Source organism: Beta vulgaris, chromosome 4, assembly GCF_026745355.1.
Source record: "Beta vulgaris subsp. vulgaris cultivar EL10 chromosome 4, EL10.2, whole genome shotgun sequence".
In the NCBI taxonomy this organism is placed as follows: Eukaryota; Viridiplantae; Streptophyta; class Magnoliopsida; order Caryophyllales; family Amaranthaceae; genus Beta; species Beta vulgaris.
In genome coordinates, this window is record NC_079205.1 from 18,980,907 (window position 1) to 18,999,672 (window position 18,766).

At 33.9% G+C, this 18,766-nt stretch overlaps 2 protein-coding genes across 2 annotated transcripts in view; one reads left to right on the forward strand and one right to left on the reverse strand.

The window, feature by feature from the left end:
• LOC104891294 (alpha,alpha-trehalose-phosphate synthase [UDP-forming] 1) overlaps positions 1-6,921 on the forward strand; it is a 31,156-nt gene extending 24,235 nt beyond the window's left edge. Inside the window, exons 12-18 of the mRNA XM_010676966.4 lie at positions 692-809; positions 1,597-1,776; positions 2,330-2,455; positions 2,585-2,672; positions 2,765-2,895; positions 2,995-3,093; positions 6,315-6,921. Of these exons, the coding sequence (XP_010675268.1) occupies positions 692-809; positions 1,597-1,776; positions 2,330-2,455; positions 2,585-2,672; positions 2,765-2,895; positions 2,995-3,093; positions 6,315-6,731 (1,159 nt within the window). The 3' untranslated portion in view covers positions 6,732-6,921. The remainder of the gene's footprint in view (positions 1-691; positions 810-1,596; positions 1,777-2,329; positions 2,456-2,584; positions 2,673-2,764; positions 2,896-2,994; positions 3,094-6,314) is intronic.
• Positions 6,922-8,539: 1,618 nt separating this feature from the next.
• LOC104891293 (trifunctional UDP-glucose 4,6-dehydratase/UDP-4-keto-6-deoxy-D-glucose 3,5-epimerase/UDP-4-keto-L-rhamnose-reductase RHM1) lies at positions 8,540-11,456 on the reverse strand. Its single transcript, XM_010676963.4, is given in 6 exon segments — positions 8,540-8,905; positions 8,908-9,142; positions 9,259-9,470; positions 9,473-9,847; positions 9,850-10,838; positions 11,254-11,456. Coding segments are annotated over 5 exon segments (2,016 nt in total). The 5' UTR covers positions 10,826-10,838; positions 11,254-11,456; the 3' UTR covers positions 8,540-8,687.
• Between the last annotated feature and the right edge of the window lie 7,310 nt (positions 11,457-18,766).

Consider the following 18,766-nt stretch of genomic DNA (forward strand, 5'->3'; position numbering starts at 1 on the left):
ATTAATTGCACTCTCTTTTTAGAAACATACAATTAATCTTTACAAGATTATGCGATATATAATCGTGGAAAAATATAGCAAATGGAAACTTTTAAAATTATCATAACATGTTGGATATTGAAGATTTGAAGCTGTCAAAGGCCTCATGCTTACCCTCTTGAGAATGACAGGCTGAGTCTCATCTTCTATTACTTAACAATTCCTTATGTATGAACATTCTATTGGTCCAGACTGGCATAAAACTATCTTCAAGCTATGTTTTAAAACAGCTAGCGGTTTTTTTTGCTTTTCCTTATTATTCAAGCATAGTGAGGGGTTATACCAGCCAGCCATTGATTGAGTTATAGGCCATGGGAATAGAAAATGGATAGTGGCTTCATCAATTGAAGTTAATAGTATTGCTTCTGCTGATTCCTTACAACTTGGCTTCTTAAATTAATACACCGAGATTGAAAATAAATGAGAGAGAGAATGTAACGAATCCTTTCAATTTATACGTAGAGAATAAAAAACCCTGTAATAAAGTATGAAAGAGAACCCATTGTATGGTCAGGGAAGTACATAATTATTTTTCGAATAGGCATTTGTAGTTAGATGAAAACATGGAGCCTATCAATATTCTGACACTTGATTTTATCTTAAATTCTAGCTATAGTGTTTTTTTCATTTTGACAGTTGCTTCATTTTGTAGTGAGCTGAACGACACAGTTGTAGAGGCTCAGTTGAGGATAACACAAATCCGCCCTGTACTTCCTATTGAATATGCTGTTAACAATTTCCTGAAATGTAGTAATCGGCTACTCATACTGGTATTGTACAGTTTGCCTTTTCTGTACTTTTTCCTTCTTTCTTAAATCAGGTGCAAGTTTGATTGAAAATACTTTGTGCTGATTAGATCAATTTTTTGCATGTATGCTTACTTTAAATTATATTAAAATTCAGTCTGTTCCATACTCTATGCCATTTCTTTTGAAAAAGTAGAAACATTGTTCAAACACATTCGTACTCTATTAGGCTTAATTATGACTAGTGCCTATGCTGCTGTGGTTGCTATACGGGCATCCCAACGGCCAAGCTCGGGAAGCCCTTGCTTTATACCCTGGTTTGATAATCTTGTAACCGTGTAACTGTATGCATGAAAAGAACTTGGAGCACTTGTTATCCTACCTTTGAAAAATTTGATACTTGGTGGTTGTGTTTGAGGCTTCGAGCCCTAAAAACAACCGGGACACACATTTCACTGTAAATACTAGTTTTATGTCTCTTGTTTATTTCTCCCTTAACCATGAAGCTTGAGAACAGTGGAGTTATAATCCGTTTTAGTGAGAATATGACCCTTTTTTGAGATATTATGTGATAATCATTTTTCGTGAAAATGTAAACATTTTGGAGGATTGACCTCGCAAGGAAAATTTGTTACAATTTAGCCAAAATGGATTACATATTGTTTAAAAAGGATTATAACAAAGTGTTCTTACGTTCTCATATAAAATTTGTTCTCATGGGAGCCCAACCATATATATATGTATATGCATATACATATATATCCATAATTTTACTGCAGCCAACTATATTGATCTGTCTTCTATATTTCAGGGTTTTAATTCTGCATTAACTGAAGCTGTTGATACTCCTGGTAGACGAGGTGGAGATCAAGTGAAGGACATGAACTTTAAGCTGCGTCCTGAACTGAAAGGGCCCCTAAGTGTGCTTTGCAAAGATTCAAAATCTACGATTGTTATTCTCAGTGGAAGTCGCAGGATGGATTTAGATAATGTACTCAACTTATCCTATTCTTTTATTTTGTATTATTGTTTCTGCTTCTTGGATTGATTTCTTGAGCAACTTTCTTGTCTATGCCTTTGTGGTTTATCTAAACATTCTGTCACTCTTTCCTATATTGTAAGAAACAATGAAAAGTTATTGGACACCATTGTGCTCCATTTCATAAGTGGTAATAAATGGTGGTAATGGAAATTCATATTTTTGTGTTAATTTGCAATGGAAGTCCCATGTTTTTATCTATGGAGATGTTATTTCATCCCAAAATATCACTTTTCTTCTTAAAAAGTTAAAATTCATGACCATTCATTACCACTTGGGAAGGTAGCATCGAGTAGGATGAAAAATTGTAAAGGAAGTCACATGTGTGAGGTTTTTCCTTGCGAATTACATATGATTCCATGACCATTAACATTACCATTGCCGTCACTTTGTACCATTTACCAAACGGTCCGCAATAGAGTTGTATTGTATTATAAAAATGTTGGAGGGATATGGATCCGGATTCTAACTTTTGTAACTACTGCTTCTAATATGTATTGTCCAGAACTTTGGGGAGTATGACATGTGGTTGGCAGCAGAGCATGGAATGTTTTTACGGCATACAAGAAGAGGAGATTGGATGACGACAATGCCTGAGCATTTGAATCTGGATTGGGTTCCCAGTGTATATGTACTACCTCATGTCCCAGCCTCATGATATAAAAACGTTAACTTACCGAGCTTGAAAGTTAGCTATATCTGTTTTGATGTGGATCTAATCTCTTCTGTACTGTGGCTGTTTTCTTCTTTTTTTTGGCAGCATGTATTTGAGTATTTCAAGGAAAGAACTCCTCGCTCGACTATTGATCCTCGTGATATTTCCCTTGTATGGAATTATAAATATGCTGGTACTTCTTTTGATCCAATTAATATCTTGCATATTTTTCCCGTTTTACCTGTATGTTTCTTCTTCATGTGTACTATAACTCCGCTTCTGCAGATTTCGAGTTTGGAAGATTACAAGCAAGAGACATGTTACAGCATCTTTGGACGGGCCCTATTTCAAATGCTTCCGTCGAAGTTGTGCAAGGTAGTAGGTCTGTTGAGGTTCGACCAGTAGGTGTCACAAAGGTAACAAGATCTTTAATGATGGATTTATATAGTTTTTCAATATTGGCAGGGTACTCTACTAAATTTTGTTTATTCTTTCCTTTGTACTTTTGGATGCAGGGCTCTGCTATTGATCGTATATTAGGGGAAATAGTGCACAGCAAACCATTGAAATCACCAATTGATTATGTTTTGTGTATTGGCCATTTTCTGGAAAAGGTAAATTTCAAATTTCTGATTCAAGCATTTTGCATTGTTGCTGTAGCTAAAGTAAAAAAATACGGCTCAGGCAGACTTTTTTCCTTATATTCTAATAAAGCAAATATTTTCCTTCATCAAACCCTAGCCGTAGTTTTTCAAGAAAATCTACCTAGTGCCGATTAGGCAATTATTGGCTCTTCGAGCTGTAGCACAAGTATGATTTGCTCTGATAAATGCTTGATTGACTACTATCCAAGGATTATAGTGTTGACATCCAAGGAAACTCACTGCATGTTTCGCGTCAAATCTCTATGCTAACCAGCTCACTGGGCATTCTTTTCGTGTACCGATCACTCAAGCTTTCAAGTGTTGAACCTAGATCCAGTGATCGAAGACAGGACTCAGGAGATGTCACATCTAAGGTTAGGAGTCAGTAGTGAACCAATGTCTGAGCTTTGAAGTTGATAGAAACCTCTTCTACATTTTCTGGGAAAGGATTGGGAAACCGTTTCTGGGCTCGACTCCATCTTCCAGTTTTTGTGTTTACCAAAAAGCCAAAGGCTAATGTGAGTGAGACCCATGTGACCCTCTTTATGGACGTTCTTAGTTACCTTCAAACTTATTTGAGTCCTCACTTACTTCCTCAATCTTGATTATCATAGGCACTTGTTAAGTTGTTATGACCTCTTTCTCCTTAATTAAACATGGTAGGTGAGGTTAGTGTGATGATATGTTTATGTGGTTACGTGCTATTCAGGAATAGGGTGAAGGGCATAGAGAATAAGATGTATCCTAATGGAAATCTCCTTTAGCTGTCGGAAAATTTTGATGTGTATATCCATCTCTCTATTATATATGGGAACTCTTCATGACTTTGGTGTCCACCCTTTTTGACCAATATACCCCTAACTAGAATAATAAACTACAACACCTACCACTCTATTAGTTTTAAAATAAAAATGAAAAGTAAAAACCGATCTAACAAATTGCAAAGCAGTTACCACTCATCCTTCGACTTTGCACGCATAGCGTGCATATAAGGTTAGTATGTATAAAGAGAATTGTGTTGTGAATGATGGAATTCGAGACAAGGAAGTGACTAAGAAGGTGTCTTCAACTGATCACAAGAGAGAAGAGAGAGAAACACAAAAAAACATTAAGAAGGTTTGAGTGAACTTAGCTTCTTTCTTATTGCTGAAACATCTTAATATAATAATCTAAAACATGCACTTGTTTGTCTTTCTATAGATCCGTCATCCGTGGTTGAAGGATAAAACTATCCATTGGACCATTTCATATTTAAGGGCATATTTGATGAATTGTCCCTTCTGATGAGTTCCTCTACTCTCTCTTTGATTCTCACTCTTCTACCTCGTTCTAATTATTGATACAAGGATAAATCTTAATTTGGGCATGTACACGTGGCCTCTTCCTTTCTCCCCTTTTCTCTCCCACTTTTATATATTACTTCCATTTGTTTCTAATTGTTACATTTCACTTTGGGGGATAACCAGGCACATAAAAACATGACAAAAGTGCACCAAAAGCTAATTTGTGTTGGGAAATGTAAAAAAAACATAAAAGTATTAGAGGAGAGAGAAAAGTGGGGTAGGTGGGATGGTTTGTGGTGTGTTGATAGAAGGGGTGGAGGGACAAATGAGGTTGAAAAGTGAGTGAATTTGATGTGACATGTTACTCTCTCTCTATATATATAGATAGATAGATAGATAGAAACTGTAACAATTAAACAGAAACGGTCTAAAAGGAAAGTGTAGCAATTAAAAGAAGAAAACACAAGTAGTATACTATTTCCTTTCATGTAGCAACGTATACATAGTCTACGTGAATAGATTTTTGGTTGGATTTCCTTGTCCCTTCATAAAGGAATTTTTCTCCTCTTATCAATATAAAGCCATTTCTTTTTACCCTCTCCTCAAAGGCAGTAGCAGATCCAGGATTGTTTTATTGGATGAGCCAAAAACTATATACATTAAATTTTCATGAAAATTAGTCAAGGACAACATTGTAAGGCTTTCACCAGGAAAAAGAAAAAAACAATATTGTAAGGCAATTATATACAAAGTGAAAATTGACAACTTATTTTAAAAATTATATTAGCAGAGATTCCACCATTATTTGAAGCAAAGAGATATAATTTATGCTTTCTTCGCTCTTTAAGCATTGCAAAACTTCGACTTTTACATTTACCAACACACTACTTCATCTATTAATATCTTAAAGTATTTATTAATTAAAGATGTAAAAGGTTTATGTTTCAAAAATATACATAAGAATAACTAATAGATTACGTATTAATTAACATTTGTTTTCATACATTTTTTTCATTAGAAAAGGAGAAAGTTTAATCAAGATATCAAGCGCTCCTTACTATAGAGTAAGGAAAAGGAAAGGGACTAACAAATCCTAAACCCCTGCCAAGACAAAGAAATAGCATAATGCTAATAACCTTACCTGAAAACCAAAAAATGTCGCATTCACCTCACCTCTAAAACCAAAAATAAAGAAAAACAAAAAAGGTTTTAAAGAAAATAATTGAGAAGAAATTGCTGTTTGTTGGAGTTGAACATGGAAAGTGTAAAGGAATACAGAGGAAAGCATCCTCCAACTACAAAAGCAACGAAAAAGATAAAGAGTGTAAGCGAAAAAAAAACTGGCATTTAACAGATTCGAGCGCGCGTAAAAGGATACAGTTACCAAATTATGGCAGTTCACTACCAGCTGAGCTGATTTATCTAGTATCGTCAAGTGTCCAGTATAATTTATATATAGGAATTTTGGATCATTCTCCCCCCTCCCACCCCTGCTCGAATGTCCTTTAAGAAACATTATCATCTATGTCCTAGACAGCATGATTGCTTCTCATTGTGGTGAAATTGGTCAATTTAGTGGTGGAAGGAGAATAGTTTTGGTATATATTTCATTTTACTGGATGTCACATCTAGCTCTATGTCATGTGGATACAGATCAGCTTCAGCCAAACCCGAAGAGTAATTCAGTGGTAAATCTGAAATTTTCCACTCATATATTAGAAGTATATTACTGTTCATGTTGTGATGTTTAATTGTTGGATCTTTGTTTGATATGACATTTAGCTTCAAACTATGGCTTAGAAATGGTAGAAATAGTCTTCAATTAATTATGCTAAGCTCTCAAACCCTCAGATTAGGACTTCATTCACGGTCAAATTTATATGAATTGTTTTTTCCAATTATGTGCAGGATGAAGATGTGTACACCTTTTTCGAGCCAGAGCTTCCCTCTGACAATGCAAGCCACGCAAGATCCAAATCATTTGATGCTGCTTTGAAATTTCCTGAAAGGTCGTCACCTAAACCTCCAGCCAGTAGAAGTGGATCAAAAGCATCACATGGGAAGAGCCATCGTTCAAACCAAAACTCAGAGAAGATGACAAATCATAGTAACGGTGGGGGAGTCTCACGGAAGCAGCCATCAGAGAAGACCTCCTGGAACGTGCTCGACCTCAAGAAAGAGAATTACTTTTCCTGTGCTGTTGGGAGAACTCGAACCAGTGCTCGTTACACTATCGGGTCATCTGATGATGTTGTTTCGTTTTTAACAAGATTGGCTGAAGCATCTTTGTCCGTCTCATCAACTTCAGCACCTCTACCAGGATGAGTTTGGAATAATCTTGATCTATACTCTGATCTTAATTCTTTAAGCATTGTGGATGCTTGTTCCCTATAGGCATTAAAAATAATCAGAATGATTGGAGAGCAGTTGTACAAGGCATGTCTTGACTGTTCAAACTGTGTTAACTGATATAGTTAGTCATAATTTTATATTAACCTCACAAATTTAGTTGTCATATCTAGCCCTCCATGATCAATTGAGTGTAAGAATATTTCCTTAAAGATCGATCGATTAACCAAGGTGTTGCGCTTGAAGCGTAAATTAGCTTCCTCCGATTCTCACTATGAATCATAGAAACGAGCTTCGTGTGATAACTAGAGAATTGATTGATTATTAGTCAAAAGCTCGAACCAACCATAACTAGAGAACAAAAAAAGAACCACGTTTTTATAGATCAATAATTCTTTTGCTGAAAAGTAATAAATGAAACCTCGTGATGTTTAGGGTGAGTAGTTGGAGTGGGATATTGTTGAGGAATAAGACATGTAGATTTCCTTCCTCCAGCCTGCAACACATCTGTGAGCTTCATCCATCTCGTCACATAGGCTAAATAATGTTGCAATGGCTGAAATTGAGGATAAGATAAGAGATACTCCTTTTGTTTCATTTTAAATTTTATCAAAGCAAAGAAAGGTAGCGGGGGAAGTTGGTGAGAGAATTGGAAACGATGCACAATAACGACTAATGGGTCACAAGAGAGAAACAATTATAAAGTAAGGATATGTTAGTATTATAATGGTGGGCATTATGGCCCAAAATAGAAAAGAAAATTAAGGTTTTGTGAAATGTACTAAAAAAGTAAATATTTGTAAAAACAATTAGAGTTATTGATCATGGTGGTTTGAGTATGTGAGACGTTAATTAGATAATGTACCACTGAACGTGTTGGAAAGTTCAAAATTTTTGAAAGTCAAAGGGAAATAAAAAATAACTTGGATAATATAAAATCTCGAATCATGTAGCCAACCTCTTTTAATTGGAATTTTGAATTTTGCGTTGTTATACAACCCCAATAGACCAAACAACATACCCCCATAGACCATAGTGGCCATGGCACTACAGGAACTCGGACCATGCTGTTTTAAGAAAGGTATAAGTGGGCATTGTAGCTAATGTAATAGTGGAAATTTTTGCACCAGCTCGGCACGGCACGAATTGTCCTAGGCCAGTGCAACCGTCCCACTACAGCACATCACGGACTGTATTCCGCTCTGGCATGGAGGGTAGCAGGATAACATTCAGAATGCTTCATTTTATGGCCTTATGGCTAGAAGTATAGTAATAATTCGATACTTAATTCAGTGTATGTTTAGTTGCTAGTTCTAATTTAAAGCATGACAGATCCTTTCCACCTTCCAAAATGAATTTTTACAAAGTAATTAACAATCATTTCCATCAAGAAGTCACGACTACAACAGTACTCTTCAAACTGCAGATTCTATGATCCAAAGGGGAGTAAGAGAATGTATGATCAACCATAACAAACAATAGTTCTAATCCGAACACATAATACTTCAAATTTGCGAATAGAGGGTTCAATTGAGTGAATGATGATGAGATCAAAACAATGAACAGATGCAACATATTCTTCCGAAACAATTCGACAATAGATTTATGAAAATTACACATGGGTGGGCAAAGTACAGAATTCTTATATGTAAAACAATCTCGTCATATTTCCCAAAATAGGATGAGGAAGTGTAGTCACGTTTAAACAGATGACGTTAAAAGAAAAGGGGGAAAAAGATCGAAATTGAACACCTAATAAAATAATTCTAGTGCAAATCTAGGTATTGGAAACAACAAGAAATGAAGCTAATAATGAATGCTTTCGTCCATAAACCACTCGATGTAGCTACTCGACAACATTGCCTACTGGTAAAAAATGCAATCTGTTTACTACAACAATTTTGAATAATGCATAGTTAAAAGATCACTCTCTCAAGCAGAATAGTTGGTTTTCTTGTTTGGCTCAAAAACATACTTGATTAGCGAGTCCTTGATATGTAGCAACTCAGGGAATTCTTTATTCAACTTGGAGGCATCCATCTCATTGTTGCTTCTTGGGGCAACAATAACCTTGGCTTGCTCTTCAAGTGTGAAGTTCGCCCAGCTGAAGTTCGGGTCCATGTAATTCTTGTACATCTCAAGAATCTCTTGTGGCTAACCACCCCTGGGTTTGTGAAGTTCCAAATGCCCCTGAGATTCCGCTTGGCCATCTCAATGGAAATGGGTAAAAGCTCATCCAAAACTGTCATGCTGTTGGGAATGTTGACCACCTTGCTGTAGCGAGAGATCTTTGTGATGAAGTTCCGTGGGTTGTTGAGGTCTGAGGATATGGGCATTCGGACCCTGAGGGTGCAAACATTATCGAAATCTTTCAGAAGCTCCTCCACCTGATAAAAAAGAATAGGTCAGATACAAGTCGAGTAGGTAGGGAATAAGAAAAGACTTCAGAAAGTATATAGTTATATATAGTAGCTGCAAATCGATCAAGGACTAGAATAATTACCATAGCCTTGGTCTTTGAGTAGAAAGAACCAGTGAAGTTGGGTGTGTCCTCCTCCTTGAAGCCAATCCCGGAGCCCAAAGGATGTTTAGCATCATACTCGAAGATACAACCAGTGGCAAAATTCATCATAAGTAGCCCATTCTCTCTGCAGACATCAGCCAAGGTCAAAGTACCAGCAACATTGGCACGAATTGTCTCTGTTTTGTGAGATTACACCAGTCAACATTAGGTCTACCAGTTACACCAGCAGCATTGAAGACATGAGTAGGCTTAAGATTCTGGATATCAGCAATAAGAGATGCTCGGTTTTCCAAACGGCCCTTTCCATACTCAAAAGCAATACCTTGCTTTTCACACAATTGGCCAAGTAGACCACCAATCCAGCCAGTTTTACCATAGATCAAGAACTTGAGAGACGGCTTACGAGGAGAATTGCAGTTCTTGGAAACAGGTACTACCATCCGAGATTGGTTGTTGGGGAATTCTGAAGAAGCAGCATTCTCATTGTCAGATTCCTCAAAATGCCTCTCAATGCCACCAGGCATCATTAGCATTCTTGGATGAGGAAGCAATGCTCCTGAGACATCACCCACCAATCAGGATTACTCGTATACCACTCCATCGTCTTCTTCAGACCCTCTTCCCAAGTGGTACGCTCTGACCACCCTAAGATCTTCAGTTTCTCATCATCAAGGAAGTACCTCTGATCGTTAAATGGTCGGTTCTCAACGAACTTGATGCTTGCTTCCGGATCCATTGAGAACAGTTTGCATACATCCGTGGCCACATCAATGACTCTCCTCTCCTTCTTCGTCCCAATGTTGTACACATGGCCAACTTCTCCCTTGTGGAGAATGACCTCAAAGGCCTCTGCAACATCCTCACAGTAAAGATAGCTTCTCACATTAGATCCATCACCATGAATTGGAAGAGGCTTCCCCCTCATGGCGAGAAGAATGAATTTCGGGATCAATTTCTCAGGAAACTGGTTGGGTCCATACACGTTGTTTCCTCGGGTTGTAATAACTGGCAAACCATATGATCTTCCATAAGCCATAACAAGCATCTCAGCACCAGCTTTTGTAGCAGAGTAAGGGTTTGTAGGAAGAAGCTGAGAAGCCTCGTGATTACCCACAACAGCATCCTCATCTGTCTCCCCATAAACCTCGTCTGTACTAACATGGATGAACCTCCTAATCTGCCCAGTGACCTTACAGGCTTCTAGAAGGACATGAGTACCGTAAATGTTGTTCTTGGTAAACTCAAAGCTATTACCAAAAGAATTATCAACATGGGTTTGTGCTGCAAAGTGCATGATCGTATCAATGGACTCGGTGATGAGAAGGTAGTTTACAAGATCGGCACTAGCAATGTCCCCCTTGACGAATTTAAAATTCGGGGATGATTGAGAAGGGCGTAGATTCTTAAGGTTTGAGCAGTAATCGAGCTTGTCAAGCACGACAATCTTGTAATCAGGGTAACTTCTAATAAGTCGATTCGCGACATGGGATGCAATGAATCCAGCCGCACCAGTAATTAGAATGTTCTTTGGGGTGTATGACGGCATAATGCACCTCCTTCTATTACAAACATGTCAAAACATAATATAAGTTCAAAGAAAAAGCATGACATAACAAGAACACTTCTAAACAAATCTGACATTCAGATCACAGAACATAACTCATGTTTTACTTCATATAAACATCAATAAAAATCCAGATCCAATATTAAATATAATGAAAAAATTCCAAAAACATAAAGATGAAATAAGAAGTTATACCAGAAACTCGAATCATAAGTTTATAACATGTAAATGATCACTAAAAACATGAGATAACATATATGAGAAACAAAAAATAGGTTGAATTCATGAAACAAACAGCATAAAACCAATCGCATGAATAATCACATGAAGTAGATATCAAAAATGGCAATTCCACACCAAAATCCGCAACAAAACAAGTAGATTCATTTAAGGAACAAAAAAACAAGAACCTGGAACGAACTTCTGCAATTCGAGCTTTGCTTATGACTTATGAGAGGTTGTAGAGGAATTCAATTTGCGTATGAGTTGGGCACCGGCAGTCCGGCACACCGTCACTGTGATCGTCTTTGGAAGTGTTACTTCACTGTGATCGCATACAGCTCAGGCCGAAGACCGGGGGAAGTTTAGAAGAGATGAGGAGACCTATTATATAACTTTTTTTTTTTTTTGAAAAGGACCTATTATATAACTTGAAAGGAATGAACTACGGCGTTCTCTTGTAAGATTAAGAAAATTTACACAAAACCACCGTAAGTTTTTAGTTATTTAGAAGGAAAATTTGTCAAAAAAAACCTTTTAAAGGTTCAATTTTGCGAAAAAAAACCTTATAAAACATTCTTTGCAAAAAGAAACCACAAACTTAATTTTTCTTGCAAGAAGAAACCTATTCCCATTTTTCGGTGTGTTTTTTCTCAATTCTGGCCCTGACTCTTCTATCTTTCTTTAACCCTCTATTTCCAGTAACTGCAGCAGAACCCCTATGCATCTCAAAAACTACACCGGAAAATGGGAATAGGTTTCATCTTGCAAAAAAAATTAAGTTTGTGGTTTTTTTTCGCAGAGATTGTTTTAAAAGGTTTTTTCTCGCAAAATTGAACACTTAAAAGGTTTTTTTTGACAAATTTTCCTATTTAGAAATTCTCATCTTTATGTTTTTTTCTCTAAATTTCCACCTAAACTTTACAAAACTTTTATAAAATCCGACCACTTAACGGATTTTGCTGAACTCCGTTAGTGGTGGGACCCACATCAGTTATTTATTTTATTTTTCCCTCCAAACAACTCACTTTCCTCATTCATCTCTCCAAGAATGTTGTCATCTTCCTCTTCCAACCATTAAGTTCTCTTTTTTCCCATTCTCTCTCTCTCTCTTCATTCATCTCTCTTCAAATCTGGGTAAATTTGTGGGTCCCAAATAGCATTGCAGCTGCGGTAAAAATCCTCCCTCAGCATCAGTCACTAGGAAACAACAGTGGGAGGGTTCCAAAACCAAACATACTCATTAAGTTATTATGAGTTTCAATGCCAAATAATCTGATATATGCTAACCATCAACTATGAAAGTGTAATGTTCTCTCCAGCTTAGCATATTTAACCCCATAAAGCTAGCACCCACTGCATCTATATCGCATTTTTACTATCACAACTGAGTCACCAAAAGCAATATGTAATAAAGATTGCACAATTTACTTAGAAAAAAGAATCAAAAACATCACCCACTATCGCACATTTTGGCAAAATATCACTGCTAGTATGTTAACAACGAATCAATAATAACGAGCTCAAACTTTGCTCCTTCTAAAATGGTGGCAGAGAGATGGAAAAAATGAGGGGGGAAGATAACTGATGAGTTGGAGGGAAATTCTAAATTATAAGAAGAGGGAAGTGAGTTGTTTGGAAGGAAAAACATAAAAAATAACTGATGTGGGCCCCACCACTAACGGAGTTTGGCAAAATCCGTTAAATGGTGGGAGTTTATAAAGGTTTTGTAAAGTTTAGGTGGAAATTTAGGAAAAAAAAAAACATAAATGTGGGAGTTTCTAAATAAATGAAAACTTAGGTGGGAGTTTCTAACCTTCATTTATTAGAAAAATGGTAATTATAAAATATTCAATTCCTTCTCAATCTATATCTATATTGAAAATATTTTACATCCAATTAACAGAGCTTCGGTTCCAATCAGTTTTGTTCAGTTCCTAATTTATTTATCTGATAATAAAATAAATATAATTTATTATAAATAATTACAATTACAATTATTTTATCATTATTATTATTATTATTATATTATTATTATTATTATATTATTATATTATTATTATTATTATTATTATTATTATTATTATTATATTATTATTATCATTATCATCATCATCATCATGATCATCATCATCATTACTATTACCATTACTATTACGATTACTATTACTATTACTATTACTATTAAAATAATAATAATAATAATTATTATTATTATTATTATTATCATTATTATTATTATTATTATTATTATTATTATTATTATTATTATTATTATTATTATTATTATTATTATTATTATTATTATTATTATTATTATTATTATTATTATTATTATTATTATTATCGACCATCTACTAGAAGTTGTTGTGCTCTAAGCATATTAGCAAGACTTACAAATATTTCTCTACTTAGCCAAAGTTATTCTTTACACATGTTACGATGGTCTGTCAACAATCAAGATCCTTAGTATAAAATGATGCCACCATTCCCCTCAAATGCAAAGACGTCTGTTCAACTTGGATTGTCAATCTCCTAAACTCATGTAATGCTTTACGCGTCAAACTTTGTTGCACCAAATCTTCATCCATTCTACATAGGCACATACAAATTTACTGCAATTTGATTTAGACAAACATATAAAATCCGATAATAACTAAAAGTTCCACAATAAGTTCCACATGTAAAATACGATAATAACAATAAGCTCCACATATAAAATCATCATAAACATAAAATAAGTAAAAGTTCTAACTTAAAAGAATCCACCATAAAGTCAAACAATTTTAACTACATTATCATTCGCAACCATCTAAGTCATAAAACATATTATTATCATTCATAGGCATCTCTGACCTATTAACATAATCATTTGAAAGTGCACAATGCTTCCTCAAGAAATGAAGTTTGCCTCATCATTACGCAAAGAGACGAAAATATATATATTATTAAAAACTATTATTATCATCAATTATATTATATTATATTATATTATATTATATTATATTATATCATATCATGTTATATTATATTATATTATATTATATTATATTATATTATATTATATTATATTATATTATATTATATTGTTATAGTGTGTGAGAGAGAATGAGATGAGCGTGAGAGAGAAAGAGAGATAGAGGAGATAGAGGAATGATTGAATGAAATCTCATGCCTTGGCCCTGTTGCGATCCCAACATGTTTTTTTTGAAGCTGATTTTTTTTAAAAAAAAAATTGTGGATACTGTAGTCAATGTACCTAGCCTTGTACATTGAATCTTGGAAAAAATTGAACAAACAAACTTGCATATGGAGGAAGTTTTTCTAGAAATATCAACTAACAAACCCAATAAAAGATCTAATTCCTACTCAAATCCCAGATCAATTATGTCTTACTTAACAAGAAAATTTAAACATCTTTACTTAATATGAAAAAATGGCGGGGGAAAAATTAAGATGATCAAACAAGCAAATCAAGCAAAACAAATGATTACCCAGATAATGAAACATCATAATTAGTCTAAACAAGTTGAATGATCTTTCAATATAGTTCAAAATTTTGAAGTTGAAGCGCAGATATCACAAAAAACAAATGAAAGAAAACTTAGCTTACTTTTTGACGACAGAAAAAACTTCCCGTCAAAAGTGGAGGAAATAATATAAATTTGAGAGGAAATCTGTGGATAATTTGACTACACCAAATTTTGGGAGGTGAGAAGAAAGAGGAGCAAACCACGAAGATTTGCGAGAGTATACAGTGAAGTTAGAAAAATGGGAGGAAGCCATATATAGAGGTTACGACAATAAATAACTTTGGATAATCAATCAGAATGTACGCGAACAATCAGAATTTTATTTGATAAAAAATACACCCCCTCGAAATCAAATAAGATGAGAACATGGAAGTGGTGTCAATTCAGTTAACCATTTTAGTTATGGTTCAAACCAAACAGTTCAATTGACTCCAGTTCAGTTAATTCAGTTTGTTTTTCCGAGCTTAATTGATTCAGTTTAAACTTTTTCGATTTAAGTTTCAATCCATACAGTTAATTCAATTAACCATTTAAGTTCAATTCAGTTTATAGTTATCTTTTAGTTTGACCAATACAATTTTGGTAAACAGTTGACTTCTTACCCATTACTATCAGTAAAACAGATATTTTCAGTCTGGATTCAGTTAATTTCAGTTTCTTAAGGAAACCTGCATCGACTTTGGTAAAACTTGATATCGATTATTGCCATGTACATCTTTTCCCTTCGGGTCTCACTTCGGGTCAAGTCATTATTCGTTGCAGGAAATTCCAGCTCGGTTGGACTTTTGTCACATCGGTTAAACTTGTCGAACACATAGCACCAAGAGAAGTATCTATATTTGTATACAAAAGCGCATTTAAAAGTTGTCATATTTTCTGTAAAATCATTTTATTAAAGGTTCAACATTTGGTTGATATTGAAAAATCAATTTCAAATTCTTTATTATTTAGTTTTCCAATGTGTAACTATCAATGATGAATTGGTGATTGGTTGTGGTCAAAGATTAAGATGGTGATTGATAATGATGAATTAGTTTATAAATGAGTTAATTAATTAAGTGGTTAATCATTAGGCTAATTGTCTTTCGATGTATAATGGAATTTAAAACAAAAAACATCTACTTAAATAATGCACGTATTTATTACTGTACATAATGAAAGTGCCAATGGTAGCCGCTAAGCTAATTCAAGATAACAATATGATATTTGAGTTAATCGTCTTTATGTGAAATGCATTTTGAAACATAAAACATATGATTGAACTAATATGTAGTTATTGGGTTAGATGGACGATGTATCAATATAATTCATTAAGTTGATTCAACATAACTATATTCTATTTAACTTAGTCATATTTAATTTCAACTAATTTTGAAACTAAAAATATCTAATTGAAGTAGAATAAGTTGTTGTCGGAGAAGATTAATGAACATACTAATGTAAGTCGATAAACTAATTCAAGATAACAATCATTTATTTAAGTTTAATAGTTTGTAAGTTAAATTCATTTCATAACTAAAATATCTAATTCAATTGATACAAGTTGTCATGGGATGAGATATATGAATGTATCATAAATCAGACAATCAATGACTTATGTTTGTTGCTTAGTTGTAATTTACTTTGTGATATAAATTAAAATTTGTATTTGGTATTTTACATTTCATCCATGAGATTTGAGTACTATATCTTTTCTTTGGTTCTATATTTTTTTTATAGTAGTATTTTAAACATTCCTAAATTATTAAATTGCTTTTGTAAATAATTTGCTTTTTGCAAGTAATCAAAATTGTAAAAGCAACACCGAGTGGAAGTGATAAAAAAACAAAATAACTAGCAATCAAAGTTTGGTGTGTTATGACAGAAAGATTACCATTTATTAACAATGATGATTTCCATGAATTATATTTGAAGAATCATAATAAATGATGTTTTTGATTTATTGAAATTAGTTAGCTGAATTTATAAATAATCATAACTCCATAATCCATACATACAAGTGATACAACTATCCAAGTATTTTTATTTATTAAAATACACAGAGGTCTTGTGTATTGAATTTTAACTATTGAGAATTCAACTTTTTAATGCAAATAGTAATTGAAAATTGAAATCACGTGTTTTTATCTTTGTCTAGTTATTAAGACGTCATGTCATTGTAAGCCAATAATCTAGGTAAATTAAAAAATTATGAAATTAGGTGTTACATTTAGGCTCCGTTTGGTAGGGCGTAAAACGTTTTCCTGGAAAACTGTTTTCCTCTATTTTGAGTTTTACATTGTTTGGTTGGCAAAGGAGTGTAAAACCATTTTCCCTTGGAGTAAAATTATACTCCCAATGATGGAAAATCATTTTCCCTTCAAAATGGAGGGAAAACTATTTTCCTTATCTCTCTTACACACTCCTTTCACCACCTCCTTACTTTCCCTTTCATATTTCTTTCATTTTCATTATTTTTCTTACATGGAACCAAACAACGGAAAACTAATTTTGAAATTGCGTTTTCCATTGTAAATTATTTTCCATGAAAATCATTTTACACTGAAAATGTTTTACGCCCTACCAAACGGAGCCTTAGAAACAGTTCAGTTTTAGTCTTTGAGACAAGTGTCTATATAGTTTAAAACAGTTTTATTCAGTTTTATTTGGTTTAGTTTAAAATAGTTTTATTCAGTTTTGTGCAGTTCAGTTAAAAATAATTTTATTCAATTAGTTATAAACAGTTTTATTCAGTTGGATTCAATTCAGTTAAACACAGTTTGATTCACTTTAGATAAAAGTCGTTTGATTCAGTTTAGTTAAAACAGTTTAAAACAATTTTCAAATTCAGTTCATTTTTAGTTCAATTCAGTTCAAATCGGTTTTTTCGTACAGTTAATTTCAGTTTGGTTTGTTTTCAGTTGAGTTTCAGTTCAGTTAATTGCAGTTTACTTTAATCTGATTGACTTATCGATTTTTAACTTTCTAGTTATGGGTCAATTTAGTTCAGTTTATTCAGTTTAGTTGATCAATAATTTGTAATTTAACTATCGATTTTCAACCAAAGTGACAACACTAAACATGGTGTTAGTTTTTTGTGATATTTTAAAAGACTAAGAAAGATTCCTTTCTTTTTTTAAAAAAAATTTGTAGGATGGAAGAATTGTCCAATTTGTTGCAACTTGCACGTGATCAGCCAACGAAACACCGATGGTCAATTGCACCGAAACTAGCATTTATTACATCCCCATTAAAGAACCATATTATTAAATTACAGAAATCCAACGTTAAGATGTGATAATGCATCATTGCTTCATCTTGTTTACCAAGTTTGCATTTCATTTCCTTTCTTCTTTTGCAATATACTAAGTGTATTTGGACCACAATGTTGATAATAATAGTGATTGGACCTGGGTCCAAGTGATGCCTCGAAAATTTTTCAAGATAAAAAAAATGTATAATTTGAAGTTGACAATTTGCCACAAACATGAGTTATATTTTAGTTGTTAGATCATAAAGTTATCAATTGGTCACAAATTTGAGACTTTTTATGCAAAACTTTTAAGGAATTTTGTTTTGAGGTATGATCACCAAGCTGGAGATAAAACAGTCTAGCATATACAGTGGGGTGACAGGTGGTTGTGTGCAATGCATGCTAACACGTTTTAATAATGGTATAGATAATAGCCGTTAGCCTATGTAATATTCGAGATATGAGCCATGCTAAGAAGTGAGCTAGAAAAAGCTACAGGAGCAAATGGGTCGTACGGGTCAAGTCATTCTTGGTCGGGTCAACTTTGCTTTCGGGTTACAATCGTGATGAGTCCATTCGGGTTCAAATTCATCTCGGGTCCATGAAATTTCGGGTCAGGTGCGAATTTGATGACTCGGTCAACATTTGGTCGGTTTGATTTGCAGAAGGTCGCTTACTTTATGTAGCAAACAAATAAAACACATACTAATCAGTATAAAGTAAGTCAAGTAATTAGAATAGTTTCACTTTCTTCAAAAAAGAATAAAACAAGTTTAATTTCTTTTCCTTACGTTAATAATTTGGATTAATGGCGTCACCCAATCATGGTATATTCAGACTTTAATTACTCTAAATTAGAAGTTTTCATGTTTCACTATTTATTTCTATTTGGTCGTTGAACTTAATTGCCAAGAAAGTTTAAGTTCATTTCTTTTAATG